The 16,636-nt window shown below is 42.5% G+C and overlaps 1 protein-coding gene across 1 annotated transcript; it reads left to right on the top strand.

The window, feature by feature from the left end:
* Window positions 1-3,509: 3,509 nt before the first annotated feature.
* On the top strand, window positions 3,510-11,901 carry LOC120990947. The gene is made up of 7 exons (XM_040419839.1): window positions 3,510-3,582; window positions 9,174-9,269; window positions 9,416-9,558; window positions 9,680-9,947; window positions 10,178-10,356; window positions 10,989-11,047; window positions 11,751-11,901. Exons 1-7 carry the CDS (start codon window positions 3,510-3,512, stop codon window positions 11,899-11,901), a joined length of 969 nt encoding a protein of 322 aa, XP_040275773.1.
* The last annotated feature ends 4,735 nt before the right edge of the window (window positions 11,902-16,636 follow it).

Below are 16,636 nucleotides of genomic sequence, written 5' to 3'. Positions count from 1 at the left end.
ATGTGCTCAATTGGATTCAGGTCTGGGGAACGGACGGGCCAGTCCATAGCATCAATGCCTTTGTTTTGCAGGAACTGCTGACACACTCCAGCCACATGAGGTCTAGCATTGTCTTGCATTAGGAGGAACCCAGGGCCAACCGCACCAGCATATGGTCTCACAAGGGGTCTGAGGATCTCATCTCGGTACCTAATGGCAGTCAGGCTACCTCTGGCGAGCACATGGAGGGCTGTGCGGCCCTCCAAAGAAATGCCACCCCACACCATTACTGACCCAATGCCAAACCGGTCATGCTGGAGGATGTTGCAGGCAGCAGAACATTCTCCACGGCGTCTCCAGACTCTGTCACGTCTGTCACATGTGCTCAGTGTGAACCTGCTTTCATCTGTGAAGAGCACAGGGCGCCAGTGGCGAATTTGCCAATCTTGGTGTTCTCTGGCAAATGCCAAACGTCCTGCACGGTGTTGGGCTGTAAGAACAACCCCCACCTGTGGACGTCGGGCCCTCATATCACCCTCATGGAGTCTGTTTCTGACCATTTGAGCAGACACATGCACATTTGTGGCCTGCTGGAGGTCATTTTGCAGGGCTCTGGCAGTGCTCCTCCTGTTCCTCCTTGCACAAAGGCGGAGGTAGAGGTCCTGCTGCTGGGTTGTTGCCCTCCTACGGCCTTCTCCATGTCTCCTGATGTACTGGCCTGTCTCCTGGTAGTGCCTCCATGCTCTGGACACTACGCTGACAGACACAGCAAACCTTCTTGCCACAGCTCGCATTGATGTGCCATCCTGGATAAGCTGCACTACCTGAGCCACTCACCGCCAGCATTTAAAAGTGACCAAAACATCAGCCAGGAAGCATAGGAACTGAGAAGTGGTCTGTTGTCACCACCTACAGAACCACTCCTTTATTGGGGGTGTCTTGCTAATTGCCTATAATTTCCACCTGTTGTCTATCCCATTTGCACAACAGCATGTGAAATTGATTGTCACTCAGTGTTGCTTCCTAAGTGGACAGTTTGATTTCACAGAAGTGTGATTGACTTGGAGTTACATTGTGTTGTTTAAGTGTTCCCTTTATTTTTTTGAGCAGTGTATAATGAGAAGTAACAGTCCAGAAATTGATCTGCAATTGCTTTTGGATCATAGATCTTACTGCCGTCGACTGAATGTAATGGGATATTCTATATTTGACTGCGCACATTTTGAGGTGACTGGCTAAGAACTTCCCAGCTTTATTATCCTGAGAATAATAACACGCTTTTACAGATCTCAAGTTCTTTTCATAAGTAAAAAGAAGAAATTCTCTAAGCTGTGTCCTAAAGGAGCAAATCTGAGTAGCTCTCTCTAAAGAGAAGGAGGTCTTATTAGTAGATTACAGGGAAGTCAATTGGGTAAGTATGGATTGTAATTTCTGTCCTCTGTATTTCTTAGCCTGATGGCCAAGCTTAATAAATATACCCCTAATAAACGCCTTATGGGCATTCTGTAGGCTATATGGGCTGGAGACTTAGTTGCTATTCAGCGAAAAGTATTCAGATAGGTCTACTACTAGTTCAGCCTTGTAAATCGGGTTAGAAATTATGTAGGGATTGCAACGCCATAGAGTTTTCCTAACGTTATAGGTCTCGTTTACAGAAAAGGAGATGGCCGCATGGTCAGACCACTTAATCAACTCGATAGTCGATTGTGTGGCTAGCTGAAGGAGCAATCTACCCAAGAGGAATAAGTCTATATGGGAGTAAGTGTAATATACTGTCGAGAAGAAGGAGTAATCCCGTTCAGATGCATGATGGAGTCTCCAAATGTCATACAGTTCCTCATGAGTCAGCAGAGGGTTGAGGGCAGGGTATAGCCTCTTAGTGGTAGCTGTTGAGTCTACCCCAGCATTAGGGACAATATTGAAGTCACCACAGATAATGAGATGACCCTTCTGCACTCTGATGTTATTCAATGTACACACCTGAATGATGAATCTACCATTAGTATACAGTATTGTGGTAATAGGTGAGAAGGCAACAGAGTTACTGAAGGCCAATACAACACCCCTCTGCTTCTTGTGACAGTGGGACTGCACGACATGGGGACATAAATTATGTTGAATCCTATGTGCATCTTTGCTAATAATTTTAGACTCTTGCACGCAAAGTATGTCAGCTTTAAGTTGTAGTGCTTCACACCACATATAGGAGCGTTTTTGCGGGCTGTTGAACCCTTTAACGTTCAGAGATACAAATTTAAGAACCATAATTTATGTCTAGGGAGCTATTTCCTCCAGCTAGTCTAAAGTGGACCCAATAAAGTAGCCAGACCATACTTGTAGCCCTCTGTGCAATATACCCGTCTGAGACATAACAATAGTATTTAGTACAAAACATAATACATAAACGTAAGGGATAAACAAACAAAACAAAAAAAGAGAGGAAAAGGTCTTATATGACTCAAGCAAAGACCGGAATGGTGTGGACCACCAGGGGGGGTTCACTACCCTGGCAAAAAAGAACTTTGTGGGGACAAAGTCCTGTTTGTTGCCAAGATCCCAAGGGTTACTCTAGAGCACCTTCTGGAGCATCCAAGTGTCAATGTTTGGTACCCTTTCCGGCACTGACTGTGTGCCACTCGGAGATCAGACGATGTGGAGGAGATTGGCGGGCGTGGTCTGTCGATGCTATGGATATCTGACAACTGGCGAGCAGCGGCTAGGGCTGCCTCCTTTGCATGAAAAAAGTCAGTGCAGTCTCTGGTAGATGGCGTGGCCGAGGGATCCCATGGGCCCTGTTAATAACTAGATCCTGGGCAGAGCAAGAGGGCAAGAGCTTTTGGATAAGGCCTTGCAGGTAGGACATGAGGTCGGAAGGCCCGATATCCTCTGGTATACCACGAAATTTGATATTATTTCGCCTAGTGCGAATCTCTAGATCAATCAGTTTAGCCTTTTGCGCTCTATGTCCGCTGACATTTCCTCATGATTGTCAATAAGTTGATTGTGAGAGGCGGCAAATTCCCCATTTTGGTGTCCACGTGTGAAACCCTGGAATCTTGGCCTGCAATGGAGAATAGAAGCGGGACCAGTAGGCAGGAAAAATTTGTGGAGAGCTGAACCGAAGGCTACCAGCATGTCTCTCATGAGATTATTAGAGGCTGGCTGATCAGAAGTAGGGGGCTTCAGAATTTGCGCTCACCTCTGCTGTCTCTGCAGGCTGGAGTCTGGGCCTCTGCTTTTCTGTGCTCCTCGTGGTGGGAGAAGATGGTGTAGATGCCTTAGCGTATTCTGAGAGGGAGAAGACCGCGCTGGGTGTCTGTTCTCAGATTCACCGGAGGAAGTCAAGGTACGCTGAGGTGAGGCTTGGTTATTGCTGTGAAGTTGGGAGGCTCCATGCCACAGCTGCGGAGGAGACGCAGGAGATGACCCAGAAAATGGCAGAGATAGCCGAGGCTCCGTTGGGCCCATGGTGACATTGTCAGCATCCTTATCAAAGTAGCCTGCCCTGTTTGGCATGGGCCCTCTTGCCTATGGGCATCGTAGAGAAGTTGTTGGCACAATTTGACAAAAAGAAGCGGCAGGTATCAGGGGAAACCACGCTAAGTAAGTCGCTATGTGCTGGAGCTGAAGTTTCACGTGGCCATTACGCTCAGCTGCCAAGCCACTCCCCCACAGATTTTCAATTTTAATCCATAAAAGATCCTGCCTCTGGCAGAGCCTGGCAGCCTTCTGTACATGGCAGACCCAGAGACCTTTGTATTGCTTCCAGCTGCCATTGCAACCATTGGAACCCTGCACGATAACATAGGGGGGGGGGGGGGAGAGGGGGCGTTGCCATGGCGTACATTTACAGCATGGTATGGTAAAGTTTTAAAAATTCAAATATTTTTTATGGTAAAATGTTTTTGGGGGGGCGGGGGGACCTTTTTATAAAATCTTTCAGCTAGTAAACTTAATTTCACTAATTTGTTTTTTGCTATTGATCCTGAAAAAAGTGAACATCATGGAGCCATAAGCCAAGACATTCCCTAAAGTAAATGTATGCCACAGTGTGCCAAGTGGTCAAACACGGTCTGTAACATACAGTGAAGGTCAGTCCTTCCTATTTTAGGAGACGAAAGATCACACTAATTCAAACATATGTATGTCATATATGAGATAATGTGCCTCCTACTGTAAATTATAAGTTCTGTGATCATTTAAAAACATGAAGCTTTGCCAAAGTGACTGCTAATAATAAGGGGGTACATAATACCTTATAATACCCATTCAACTGTCGCAAACTTCTCTTTCAGGAGAAAAGGATGATTTCAACGAATTCAGATTTTTAGCATAATCATTTCATCAGGCCAAAACATTAAATTTTTATGGCCTATTTAGCGGTGCCTGTGATGCTGCCAGGAGCTGCAGTTTCCTGCAGATTGCTAATGAAAGAAGTGTAAAACCCCTTTCACACGAGTGAGTTTTCCGCGCGGGTGCAATGTGTGATGTGAACGCATAGCACCCGCATTGAATCCTGACCTATTCATTTCAATGTTTCTGTGTACATGAGCGTTTTTTTCACGCATCAGTTCTGCGTTGCGTAAAAAACACAGCATGTTCTATATTCTGCGTTTTTCACGCAGCCCTGGCCCCATAGAAGTGAATGGGGCTTCAGTGAAAAACGCATTGCATCCGCAAGCAAGTGCAGATACAATGTGTTTTTCACTGATGGTTGCTAAAAGATGTTGTTTGTAAACCTTTAGTTTTTTATCACACGCATGAAAAACGCATCAAAACATATTGCACTCGCGCGGAAAAAACTGAACAACTGAACGCAATCGCAGACAAAACTGACTGAACTTGCTTTCAAAATGGTGCGAGTCTCACTGAACGCATCCGGAGTCAATCCGTCATGCTCGTGTGAAAGAGGCCTAACTAGTTGTGGTTTGTTAATGGACACACTGCTTTTCGGCAAACTACATGGTCATTAGCAAAGTAAAAGGAGTGACCACTTCTTTCATTTGTAATCTGCTTTTAGCTGCAGCGTTGCCAGCAAATGTGTCAACAACCTTAATCTGGAAATTGGGCTTTAGGGGTTCGGTCATATGGTCCAACTCTCCCATAAAATGTATGTTCAAATTATCCAATCATTCATTTTTATTTCATCAGAGACAACAGAATAAGGCTACATGCACACGACCGTATGTGTTTTGCGGTCCACAAATTGCAGATCCGCAAAAAAAAGGTATGGCATCAGTTTATTTTGCGTATCCATTTTTTTTTTTGAGGATCCATTGTAATAATGCCTATCCTTGTCCGCAAACTAGAAAACTAGAAAAAAAATAGGACATTCACAATTTTTTTTGCGGGGCAACGGAATAGACATACTGATGCGGACAGCACACAGTGTGCTGTCCGCAAAAAATTGAACTGAATGGGTCCGCATCCTATCCGCAAAAAAAAACGGAATGGACACGGAAACAAACAACAACTAAGTTGCACCTCAGGGGAACAAAGGATCGTTTATGTTGAAATCCAACACACCTAAGGGTGCATTCACACGACCGTATTTTTGGCTCTGCATCCATTCCGCAATTTTGCGGAAAGGGTGTGGACCCATTAATTTCAATGGGGCCACAAAAGATGTGGACAGCACACAATGTGCTGTCCGCATCCGTAGATCCATTCCGCGGCCCCGCAAAAAAGATAGAGCATTCCTAGGCATTTCTATCATAGGGCCGGCTACATTCACACTGCTGGTATCCGTGATTTGCTCATCCACAATTTGCGGACCACAAAACACATACGGTTGTGTAAATGTAGCCTAAAGGTGTATTACATGGGCAGATTTTCTGCCCGATGATCACTAACAAGCGTTCATATGAATGTTTATTAGCGATTATCTTGCAGTGTAATACTGCTGCCGATTACCCAATAAACGAGCAAACACTCGTTCATTAGGCAATCCATATCTTTCAGCATACTGAAAGTTCAGTATTTGCCTGCGGCAGAGTGTGCTGTCTAATCACGATCTGCCTCCAGCAAACCACTGTGCAGCATGGGGATGAGTGATGGCATAGCCATCGCTCCTCCCCATACTGCGGAAGAGATCGCTGCATGTAATAGCAGCTGTCTTCTCCGTTAGCGAGCAAGCGATTGCCGGGGTGGAACGCTTCCCTCCCCACAATCGCCTGCCGGATCAGGGTGTCTAATAGACCCCCTAGTCTTTCTTTCCCCTGATGGCAGAAATCAAGGGGTCTGTTGGCTACCCCTAGATTGGGGATGCACAGCCTTATCTAGATGTTTGTCTGATCCTGTTGATAACGGTGGGGTTGTCCATTTCATTTTAAATGTGTACGGTCAGTTTAAGCCCATTTATACCTTGCTAGTTGTCACTTTGCATTATTTAACGTTATTATTATGTTCTATGTTACTTTCCAGTTTGCATAATAAAACATGAATTTCACAACCATTACAAAAGGATAATTACTACATTTTAGTTCCTATACTCTTTAGGAAGACAACATATCTCAAACACAATGTGAAGTTAGATATTTACATTGAACAAAATTGAATTACTGCAGCATAATAATTTTGTGGAGCAGTGATTAATAACAAACACCACTGATCAAAGTGTCAATATATTGTCCTTATTCAAGTTCTTTCTCACCTATTGTTTACTGAACTGTTGTTTTGTAATGCAGACAGTTGAGCGAATAGAGTCTCCCATAGACATTAGACTATTGTCGTTTTTAGGGGGACTGGCCAACAATTTAATATGTATGGGGAGTTCCCTGTTCTCCCTCCACAGACGATGTCTACTGAGAGAAGGATCAAATGCACCGAATTTCAACATTGGATCCTTTGGTTCTCCTAGAACAGGGATCAGCAACCTCTGGCACTCCAGCTGTTCTGAAACAACATTTCCCAGAATGCTTCATTTACTCCTATAGAAGTTACAAGAACAGCTGAGCAAGTGTGCATGCTGGGCATTGTAGTTTCACATCAGCTGGAGTGCTGAAGGTTGCTGACCCCTGTCCTAGAAGATACGCTTATGCCAGAGCTGTCTGACAGCAGCTTTCTCCTCTCTCCCCATTGAGCACTTATTCTGCAAATACACGGCTCAATGTTCAGGCCAGGCGTGGATTAGAAACCTAAAGTGGCCCTGGAAAAAAATACTTAAAAGTGGTCCCATGTCATAGGAGGGTCTAAATTGACAGGAAATGGGGCAACAAAAGTAGGGGGGGTCAGCAATATCATAGAGCAGAATACCATCTACCACAGTGCAGCACAATATATTGCCCCAAAAGCTGTCCCTCCGTGTTTGCCATCAATAGTCGCCATGTTCTGTCCTCCTCCTCCAATTGTCTGATTAAGATATGGAGCAGGGTGACGAAGTGATATGCGGAAAATAGTTAAATTCAGGACAGCAATGAGAGCTTATTGTGTACCCAGCCAGCAACAGAGATGGGGGCTTGGGCAGCCCCCTGGGCATCGACCCACCTGGAAATTTCCCTGTAAGGTCTATGGCCAATCTGCCCCTGGTTCAGGGGGATTATCTGGAACAAACTTTCCTATGAATGGTTCCTGATAATCTGTCCGTTTAAAGGTGCAGCACGTTTCCCGATGAACGTGTGATGAATGTGTGAAACGCTTGTTCATCGGGTTAAACAGTTCATCCATTGACACCCCTTCATCATCATTCTTCTGAAGCTGATCTATTGTCAAATATCCTCACTCCATGCACTCAGAAGTACTACAGATATCGGCTGGCGACTGGCTTATGCAGCTTTTTATATACTCCCCTATTATGTTAAGATAGCTGGACCATTGTACCAAACAAGCACTTGTTACTTTCTGTGCCACCCCTATCTTGTCATAGATTGTAAGCTCTTGTTAACAGGGCCCTCACTGCTCTTGTTTTAATTGTTGACTTGTCTGTTGCTGTTATTTATGACTCTGTACCTCCTGATTGTAAAGCGCTGTGGAATATGTTGGCGCTATATAAATAAAGACTGTTATTATTATGTATGCAGACACCTCGGTCATCGTTCCTGGGCAGCAGACGTGCTGTGTAAACAACGATCTGCTGCCCAGAAATAATGCAGCTGTATGAGGACGAGCTGTAGCAGTAGCCATCACTCATCTTCATACTGTGGAGGTGATCTCTGCATGTAAATGCAGTGCTTCACCTACACTAATGAGCAGCAATTGTCGGGAAAAGAATCGCCTTCCTTCCCGACAATTTTTTGCTCATTGGCGCACTGTAATTGTGCCTATACACGCGAAAACAATCTGAAAGCCAACTTTAATTTTATCTTAATAATTTTTTTTTATCTTCTATCATTATGTGGGTGATTTATGTAATAGTTGACTCCTCTTTCACTTATTATTCACATATAGCTACATAACATAATATATTCCTATACAAGAAATATATAATGCAGGCATTGTCATTCTTGCTGCAGAATGATCGCTCCTTTGAAGTCTCATTTTATCAAAAGAACACTGTGAACTTAAACATTCAAGTGTCGTGAAAGTGTTTTAATTACAGATGAAAGACAACTGAGAAGAAGAGAAGAATAGCTTTCAAATGCTTTTCTTACTTTTCAAAGGGAGGAGACTGAAAGCTAATTAAGCCTTCATTTGGCTAGCAGAAGTAGTTTGAGCTCACACCTCAAGCCGAGCTAGTAAATAAAACCAAAAGATGACCCATGCTTAGGGGGTAATTTGGTATTTGAAACAATTCTTTGATGTGGACCTTAACCACTGTTTTAGAGATATTTAAGTGGGGAAATTCAATTAGTTTAAGGGTTGACACCACTTTTGTGTTGTTTTAAGATTTCAATCTCAGTAGCCTCTTATTGTATCCTTGGCACCAATATACATGTTAGATCTGTCTCCCTAAGGATATAAAGGTCTCTGGTGTAAGTGTAGATAATCTTCCAGTATCTTGGAGGCAATATTGGGAAACAGACATGGAGTACTCACTGCTAGTGAAGCTTAATATCTGCAGTTTACTTTGCTTCTTGGGTGCTGCTTGTAAGTATTCTCAAAGTTTCATTAGTTTATTCAGTCATCCAGTTATTTCTGTAGTGCTGATGTAATCTGCAGCTCTGCAGAGAGAAGGTGTTCTTATTCCAAGTATTTAGCATGCTGTATAGTCCTGTGTGTTTGCTTACTGTGCACTAATGCAGTGTACTCTTCTGCAGATGGCGGTATCATAAGCAGGCCTGCTGACAGAAGGAATTTATTTACAGAACGAGGATGCTGTAAAAGACATAGCAATTTTCTCTATATTGGACAAGGTAGGTACTTGTGTCCTGAGTGGACCGATGCTCTGGGACACGTTGAGAAATCAAAAATTGTTTACTACATTGTATCTGATATAAAGGTTGCAAATATTATTGCTATTATGTGCATTTATGCTAATATTATTCATGTTTCTCTATAGATATATCTGGCAGTCCTGTAAGTGTGGATGTGGGATTGTGCAGATCTCACTGTGGAGTCCCCCAAAGATTCAATTCTTACAATTCTGGAATTCATGGGCTTTCAAAACATTCATCAATGCTGGAGTTCCTGAAAAATAAAAAGGTTAATGTTCTGATATTATTTTTTCTACATTATTTTATTGACCTCAAATTTTCTTTTGAAGCTTCTTGATATATTTCACATAATGGCATACATCATGTACAATTTTATTGTATTGTTATAGTTAAGAGAGAGAATGCCTGACACAACACTGACGTCAACCTCAGAGCCATCGTGTCCCCATGAGAATAGCTGTCAACCAACAAAGGTTGGACTGGAGAGGGTTCTGCTTTTCCAGGGAGTTCAAGAAGTGGAGGTGATTGAGGACTGTCAATGCAATCCCACCCCACAGGAATGTATCCGAATGCCGTTTCTGAAGACATTCTTCACAGACACACCGTTTGAATCAACATTGGATGTAGGAAAATGCTCAAGCCCCACAGTTAGTTCAGGTATAGTTAACTTGTGACAATTTTTATATATATATATATATATATAAAATGAAATTTCAGAGCATACCATATTCCATATTGAAAAGCATAAGCAATAATTAATGAATATGCAAATGTATGTTACTATATATTGTGATGCAGACAACTAGTATCGCCTACTGGCCTCTGACATTTATAGTCTCTTCGTTTAATAATATGGAGTAAGTAACCTTCACCGTATATCTTTATAGGTCTACACTGCTCCCCAACTAAATTTGACACTGTAGTTGTTGAAAGTCCAAATGGAGCAGAGGTAGTGAAGACTGTGGAAACATGTGAAATGAAGGAGAATTGCTATAGGGTCACCTATCTTGAATATTACTATGAAGTCACCTATAATGCCAATGGTGTCAAAGAAGAAAGACTAAAGGTAATGTATCTATTATCTCTGGAACAGTTTTCTGTTAGTTATATACGGTAAGATAGCATTGTTATTTGTATCTTTATTGGAATGAACAAAAACGCCGTTTTAAAATTGTGTAATGCACCATTTTGGTCAATTTTTTATGCTAGACTGGCCCATTCAAGTTAATAGGTCTGTGAGATCAGGCAGCACATAGATACCTTCCATATGCAGCTTGTTTAAAATTGTCAGTTTTAGTTTAGTTTATAAGGCTGAAAAAAGACATCTGTCCATAGAGTTCAGACTTCAGTCCTTGTTATCCTGCAAGTTAATCTAGAGTTGCTGTTCTAGAGAAACCTTGTGTGTGAAGCATAAATAGCTAAGCTTGAAAGTACATTACTAGTGGTTGTTAATATAAAGAGGCTCATTTAAAAAGAGTGTTTCTGAGATACTGTAATACATTTTGATCTTTCTTGTTGGGCAAGGCTCTTGTTTGTTGGATTTTGACCCGACCAGCTGTGTATGGAGGACTTCTGTGGTGTAGAGATAGTTGTTGATATGTAAAAAGGTTTCTACTAAAGCAAATGAGTGTTATGCATTGGCCTTTGTTCAGAGATGCGGATGTGATTTGAATTTCTTTTGTCTTGTAAATCTTCTAGGAAATTGATGTAGGACGTTGCTTAGGAGGCTGTTCATCAGGAAATCATTGTCTGCTCAGGTAAGCACAGCTGGCTTGACTTTTCCCCTGCATCTGATTTCCTTTAGTCACGCCGTTTCATCAGCATAATTTTTCATTATCATGTAGACATTTGTATATCATGTAGACCGATAAAGAAAAATATTATTATGCAGCAAAAGTTCTAGGGATGAAGGAACCCGAACTTTACAGCTTCAGTGTTCGGGTGGTGTAGGAATTCCGTTATAATGGAATTCATAGATGGAATGCAAAACAGAAGCCTTTAAGAGGCATTCCGTTTTGATCCATTATAATAGAAGTCTATGGCTAAGCATAACGGACCCGTCTAATTTCCGTTATGCATGATGGAAAACAAAGTCCTTTATAACGATACTGATACTGAAACCAGACTGTTATGTTATGCTTAGCCATAGACTTCTATGATGACGGATCAAAACGGAATGCCTCTTAAAGGCTTCCGCTTTGCATTCCGTCTATGAATTCCGTTATAACGGAATATATAACGGATTTCCTACACCACCAGAACACCAAACCCGGACCTGTAAAGTTTGGGTTCGCTCATCCCTTTTCTTTATTGTTCATTCACAATTTATTGAGCTTTTTGCATTTTTTTATTTTATTTCGATCTTCTCCATTTGTTCCATTTGTGTGTTTATGGCACATCTTCTAGGTTTGCTTATGCTACAAATCTCCATAATCATTTAATATATATATATTTTTTTAGGGATTCTCGTAACAGAGATTACTGCTTGGTTTGGGCTGAAGGATCGGGAAATGGTTGTGTACCACAGGAATATGAAACATATACTTTCAGAAGCCGAAATGGACTCATACGCTCAGTGTTAGCTATTAAGACATGCAAATGTCAAATGTAAAAGTAGCAATTCAATTTCTTGGAGATTTTGACCTTTACACTTAAAACTGGACTAAACAAAGTAATTGCATGAAAGGAGAGAAAAGAAAAAAGAATGCGGCACCCCCTAAAAAATACTCTTTGCAACTTTATTCATATAAAAAGTTCAGCGTCATGCGGGCCAAACACAGCTAGGAGGCAACAGCCGTTTCTCGCTTGTTGCGTTCTTTTTCAAGTAATTGCATGACTCATCACCTTGCTCTTATCACCAGCTATATACATTCACCACTACTTAATATAAAGTGAAAGGCCTGGAAACTCCAGAGGTTGACTGATTTAGCGCTATCATTGGTGGTCTGAGAAAGATGCTCGACTACTTTTGCTCTGAAAAATGGCACTTGATTTTAGATGCCTATGTGAATGTAAATGTTTGGCACTGGATAGAGAACACACATTCCATATAGCAATGGTTGATTGTCATTATGTACTAAACATTATTGGAGACTGTCTTAGCAGAAAACTAACCAATCAAAGTTCAGTTTTCATTTCTGAGGGTGGTGTCACACAAAGCCAGAAGTAGTGGGTTGGAAGGGAATGAGAAATATAAAGGAATATATATAAAAAAAGACTTCTTCCTGCTGTACCCACTTCTGGCCTTGTGATCATTCCATTTCTGTGTGTCCGTATTTCGGTTCCGCCAAAAAATAGAACATGTCCTATTATTGTCCGCATTACGGACAAGGATAGGACTGTTCTATTAGGGGCCATCTGTTCCGTTTCGCAAAATACGGAAGGCACACGGACGTCATCCTTATTTTTTGCAGATCAGTTTTTTGCGGACCGCAAAATACATACGGTCGTGTGCATGAGGACCTAAAGGGATTTTCCAAGACTTTTATACTGATGATAGGTCATCAGTATCTAATTGGTGGGGGTCCAAGACTCGGGTCCCCAGCTGATAAGCTGTTTTCAACCTGCTCTTGAAAAATGAAAGCTACAGTGTGATTACTTCTTACTTACAAGGCCCCATGTGTAAAACTACACATAACAGTTGTATGACATAAGGAAGGTTTGGCTTACATCTGTGCTATGGTTTCTGTTATAAATGAAAGTTGCAAATCTGTTGTATGATTGACCTGGCAGCTATTGATTAATAATGGGGTCCATTTGGTTTAGAGATGTTTTCCATTTTTACGGGGGAAAATGTCTGAAAATGCAGACAAATCCATTGATTATTAATGGTTTTCATTTATGATGTGCAAAACAAACACTGTGTATACAAATTAAAAAAAATAAGTACAAAATGTTTTTAATTAAAACATGTTGAGTTTAAATTGAATGAAAATTCTATGTTTTTCATATACATTCAATTTCAGCCTTTTCTTTTGTTTTCATAGGCCTCTTGCACACGAACCCTGTGGCCGTGCTGCGGCCCGCAAATTGCAGGCTGCAATGCACGAACACCAACTGTGGGGCAGCCGCAGCGGATCGCGAACCCATTCACTTTAATGGGTCCGCGATCCGCCCGTTCTGCAAAAAGATAGGACATGTTCTATTTTTTTGCGGAACGAAAGTGAGGGATGAAACCCCACGGAAGCACTCCGTAATGCTTCCGTAGGGTTCCGTTCCGTACTTTCGTTCCGCACCATTCCGCATCTCCGGATTTGTGGGCCCATTCAAGTGAATGGATCCGCATCCGGCCACAGAGCGCACACGTTCGTGTGAAAGAGGCCTTAAGAGATTACTATTAATAAAGTCCAAATATTAGGAAATGCTACCTATTCTGTGACACTAGGGGGACTGTATACTTGTAACTGTGAATATTTATATGTAGTGTTGCAAAACTGTAAATAAATCTTATTTTGAATAAATCTTTGTACAGTAGAAATATAGTGTTGTCATCCAAACCATTACATTTACTGCTCTGGGACTATACACTTAAAGGGGTTGGCCACTATAACCTTATTGCTGTGCTGGGAACAGCAGCTAGTGATATACTGTTATTAAACCAGCAGCGCTGATGTCCGATGGTTTACTGCATTAATTACTTACTTCCAGCCTGGTGCTCCAATGACACCACCAACAGTGAGATGAACAAGGTAACTAGCACATGCTCAGTCTGTTAGGTAATACAATGGTTTATGTGCCACATAAAATCACAGTTTTTCATGTCGGCAGCATAATGTCCTTAGTAAATAAAATTTTGCTGCAGACAAACAATGAAAATCTATTGGGAAAAATGATCATAGTAATGATCGTTGATGAAAAAGCTGGCAATGGTGGGGAACAAATGGTTGGTTCCCAATAATTGCTCTTTCGATCAGCCCATGCAAATGACCCTTAAAGGGGTTATCTCATCGTAGACAATAGGGGCATATGGCTAGGATATGCCCCCATTGTCTTATAGACCCGCACCTAGGACCCTCACCTATATAGAGAATGGAGCCCAGCAAGGTGGTGGCCAGATAGAGTCCTCCAGCCACCACCTTGCTGGGCGGTGCGGGTCTATAAGACAAGCCGGCACCCCATAGAAGTGAATGGGAGCGTACCGCACATGTGCAGCCCCCGCACCCATTAATTTCCATGGGGTCGACGGAAATAGCCGAGCCAGCGCTCTGCTATTTTCGACCGGCCCCATAAAAAATGAATGGAGGGCGGCTGGACATGCGCAGTGCACCCTCCTTCACTTGCGGGGCTCCGTTCTCGATATCGGTGCGGGTCCCAGCACCTAAAAGAGAATGGGGGCATATCCTAGCGATATGCTCCCATTGTCCTTGATGAGACAACCCCTTTAATCTGGTAATTAAAGGGATTTTCTGAGACTTAAATACTGATGCCCTATCCTCTGGATAGGTCATCAGTATCTGAACGGTGGGGTCTACTATCCAGGACCCCAGCCAATGAGCTGTTTGCGAAGGCAGTGGTGCAGCCTTCTCTCAGCTTTACCTAGGCCTAGTGACGACATGTTCATTGGTAACATGGCCTACGCGCAGCTCAGCCCCCTCTTAGAAGTGAATGGGGCTGGGCTGCGATACCAAGCACAGCTGCTATACAATGTACGGCACTGTGCTTGGTGAGCTGTGAGAAGGCTGTGGTTCTCACAGGAGCGCAGATGCCTTCTCAAACAGCTGATCGCCGGGTGTCAGACCCCACCGCTCAGATACTGATGACCTATACAGAGGACAGGTCATCAGTATAAAAGTCTCGGAAAACCCTTTTAATACAGATCCAGGAACTCCATAAAAAACATGATATAATCCAATATGGTACTTATGAAGGTTCCTTACACACAACACTTGGGAAACAATATCTATCACATTGTGAGGAATCTATAAAAAAATTATTTCTCAAAGGTTAAGTAACACCAGCATGAGTCGCAGGTCAATATTAACCACTGATCCCTTTGGATAAAAACAATCCTTCATCATAGCTTTGACGCTAGTGTGCATTATGTGTTGGAGTCGAGCACCTATCTGGCAGCCACTGACTTCCCAGGGAGACACTCCAGCCACAAATATCTCTGCACTTTGAGTCCCTGTGAATAAAGCACATTACAATTGTTTGTCATTGTCATTCATCTCTACTAGTGTTAAGTGAATCAAAGTTAACGAAGTGGAATTCAATCAGAATTTTAAGAAAAATTTGATTTGCCATGAAGCCAAATTTTTGTTGCTTCGTGGTAACGAATAAATTTTTTCTGAAATGGCAATAAAAACAAAAACATACTCACCTCATCCATTTGATTATGGAGAAGCCATCACAGCCATCTTGATTGAACAAAACGTGGCAATTTTTTTTAACCCCCTGATAGGTTGAATGTGACTCTCAGATGCTGCGATCTCTTTTAAAATGCACATGTACCGGTCATCTGACTAGGTGGAAACACTTTTTTTGTGTACTTATAATCCCTATACTGCGATTTATCCATACATAATGTGATTAATCATTTTGGTTCAGTAGATTCTGCTAAAAACATACTTTTATAATATGTAAATTACCTGTCTACAAGCAAGTAGGGCTGCTGGTAGCAGCCGCATCCTCCTATCATAATGACGCCCCCTCCGCATGTTGATTGACAGGGCCAGCGGACTGGATCTTTCTCTGGCTGGCCCTGTCTGCTATCAAGATCTTGCGCCGACGGTATTCAATCGGCGCAGGCGCACTGAGAGGCGGATGACGTCACATCTACACCCGGCGCAGGCGCATTGAGGATGGAGCGGCCGAGCGAGCGTCCTCCTCTCAGTGCGCCTGCACCGACTGAAGACAGGTACGGCGCAGGCGCCAGATTTTGAATGCAAACAGGGCCAGCAGAGAAAGATCCCGTCCGCTGGCCCTGTCAATCAACATGCGGAGGGGGCGTCATTATGATAGGAGGATGCGACTGCTACCAGCAAGTAGCCGCCCTACTTGCGGTAGACAGGTAATTTACATATTATAAAAGTACGTTTTTTGCAGTATCTACTGAACCAAAATGATTAATCACATTATGTATGGATAAATCGCAGTATAGGGATTATAAGTACACAAAAAAAAAAAACTGTTTAGTGGGGTGACAGAAGCCCTTTAAGTAATTTCAGTCACCTCCTGTCCCTTAAAACTTTTTCAATGCCCAAAAAAGATAAAGCAGAAGAGCTGCCAGCATGACAATCAGTGAAATGGTCCCATAAGGCCTCCTGCACACAAACGTTTTTTTTGCGAGTGTAAGGGCCGTTTTTATGTGTTCCGTATACGGAACCATTTATTTCAATGGTCCGCAA

The sequence above is a fragment of the Bufo bufo genome, chromosome 2 (genome assembly GCF_905171765.1).
Source record: "Bufo bufo chromosome 2, aBufBuf1.1, whole genome shotgun sequence".
Taxonomy (NCBI): Eukaryota; Metazoa; Chordata; class Amphibia; order Anura; family Bufonidae; genus Bufo; species Bufo bufo.
This window is presented reverse-complemented; position numbering and strand designations above follow the sequence as displayed.

Coding starts and splice junctions, on each gene's coding strand:
- LOC120990947 (XM_040419839.1), top strand. CDS start 3,510: ATGGGCATCGTAGAGAAGTTGTTGGCACAATTTGACAAAAAGAAGCGG. Junction 9,559..9,679: donor AGTTCCTGAAAAATAAAAAG/GTTAATGTTCTG, acceptor GTATTGTTATAG/TTAAGAGAGAGAATGCCTGA. Junction 11,048..11,750: donor GGAAATCATTGTCTGCTCAG/GTAAGCACAGCT, acceptor ATATTTTTTTAG/GGATTCTCGTAACAGAGATT.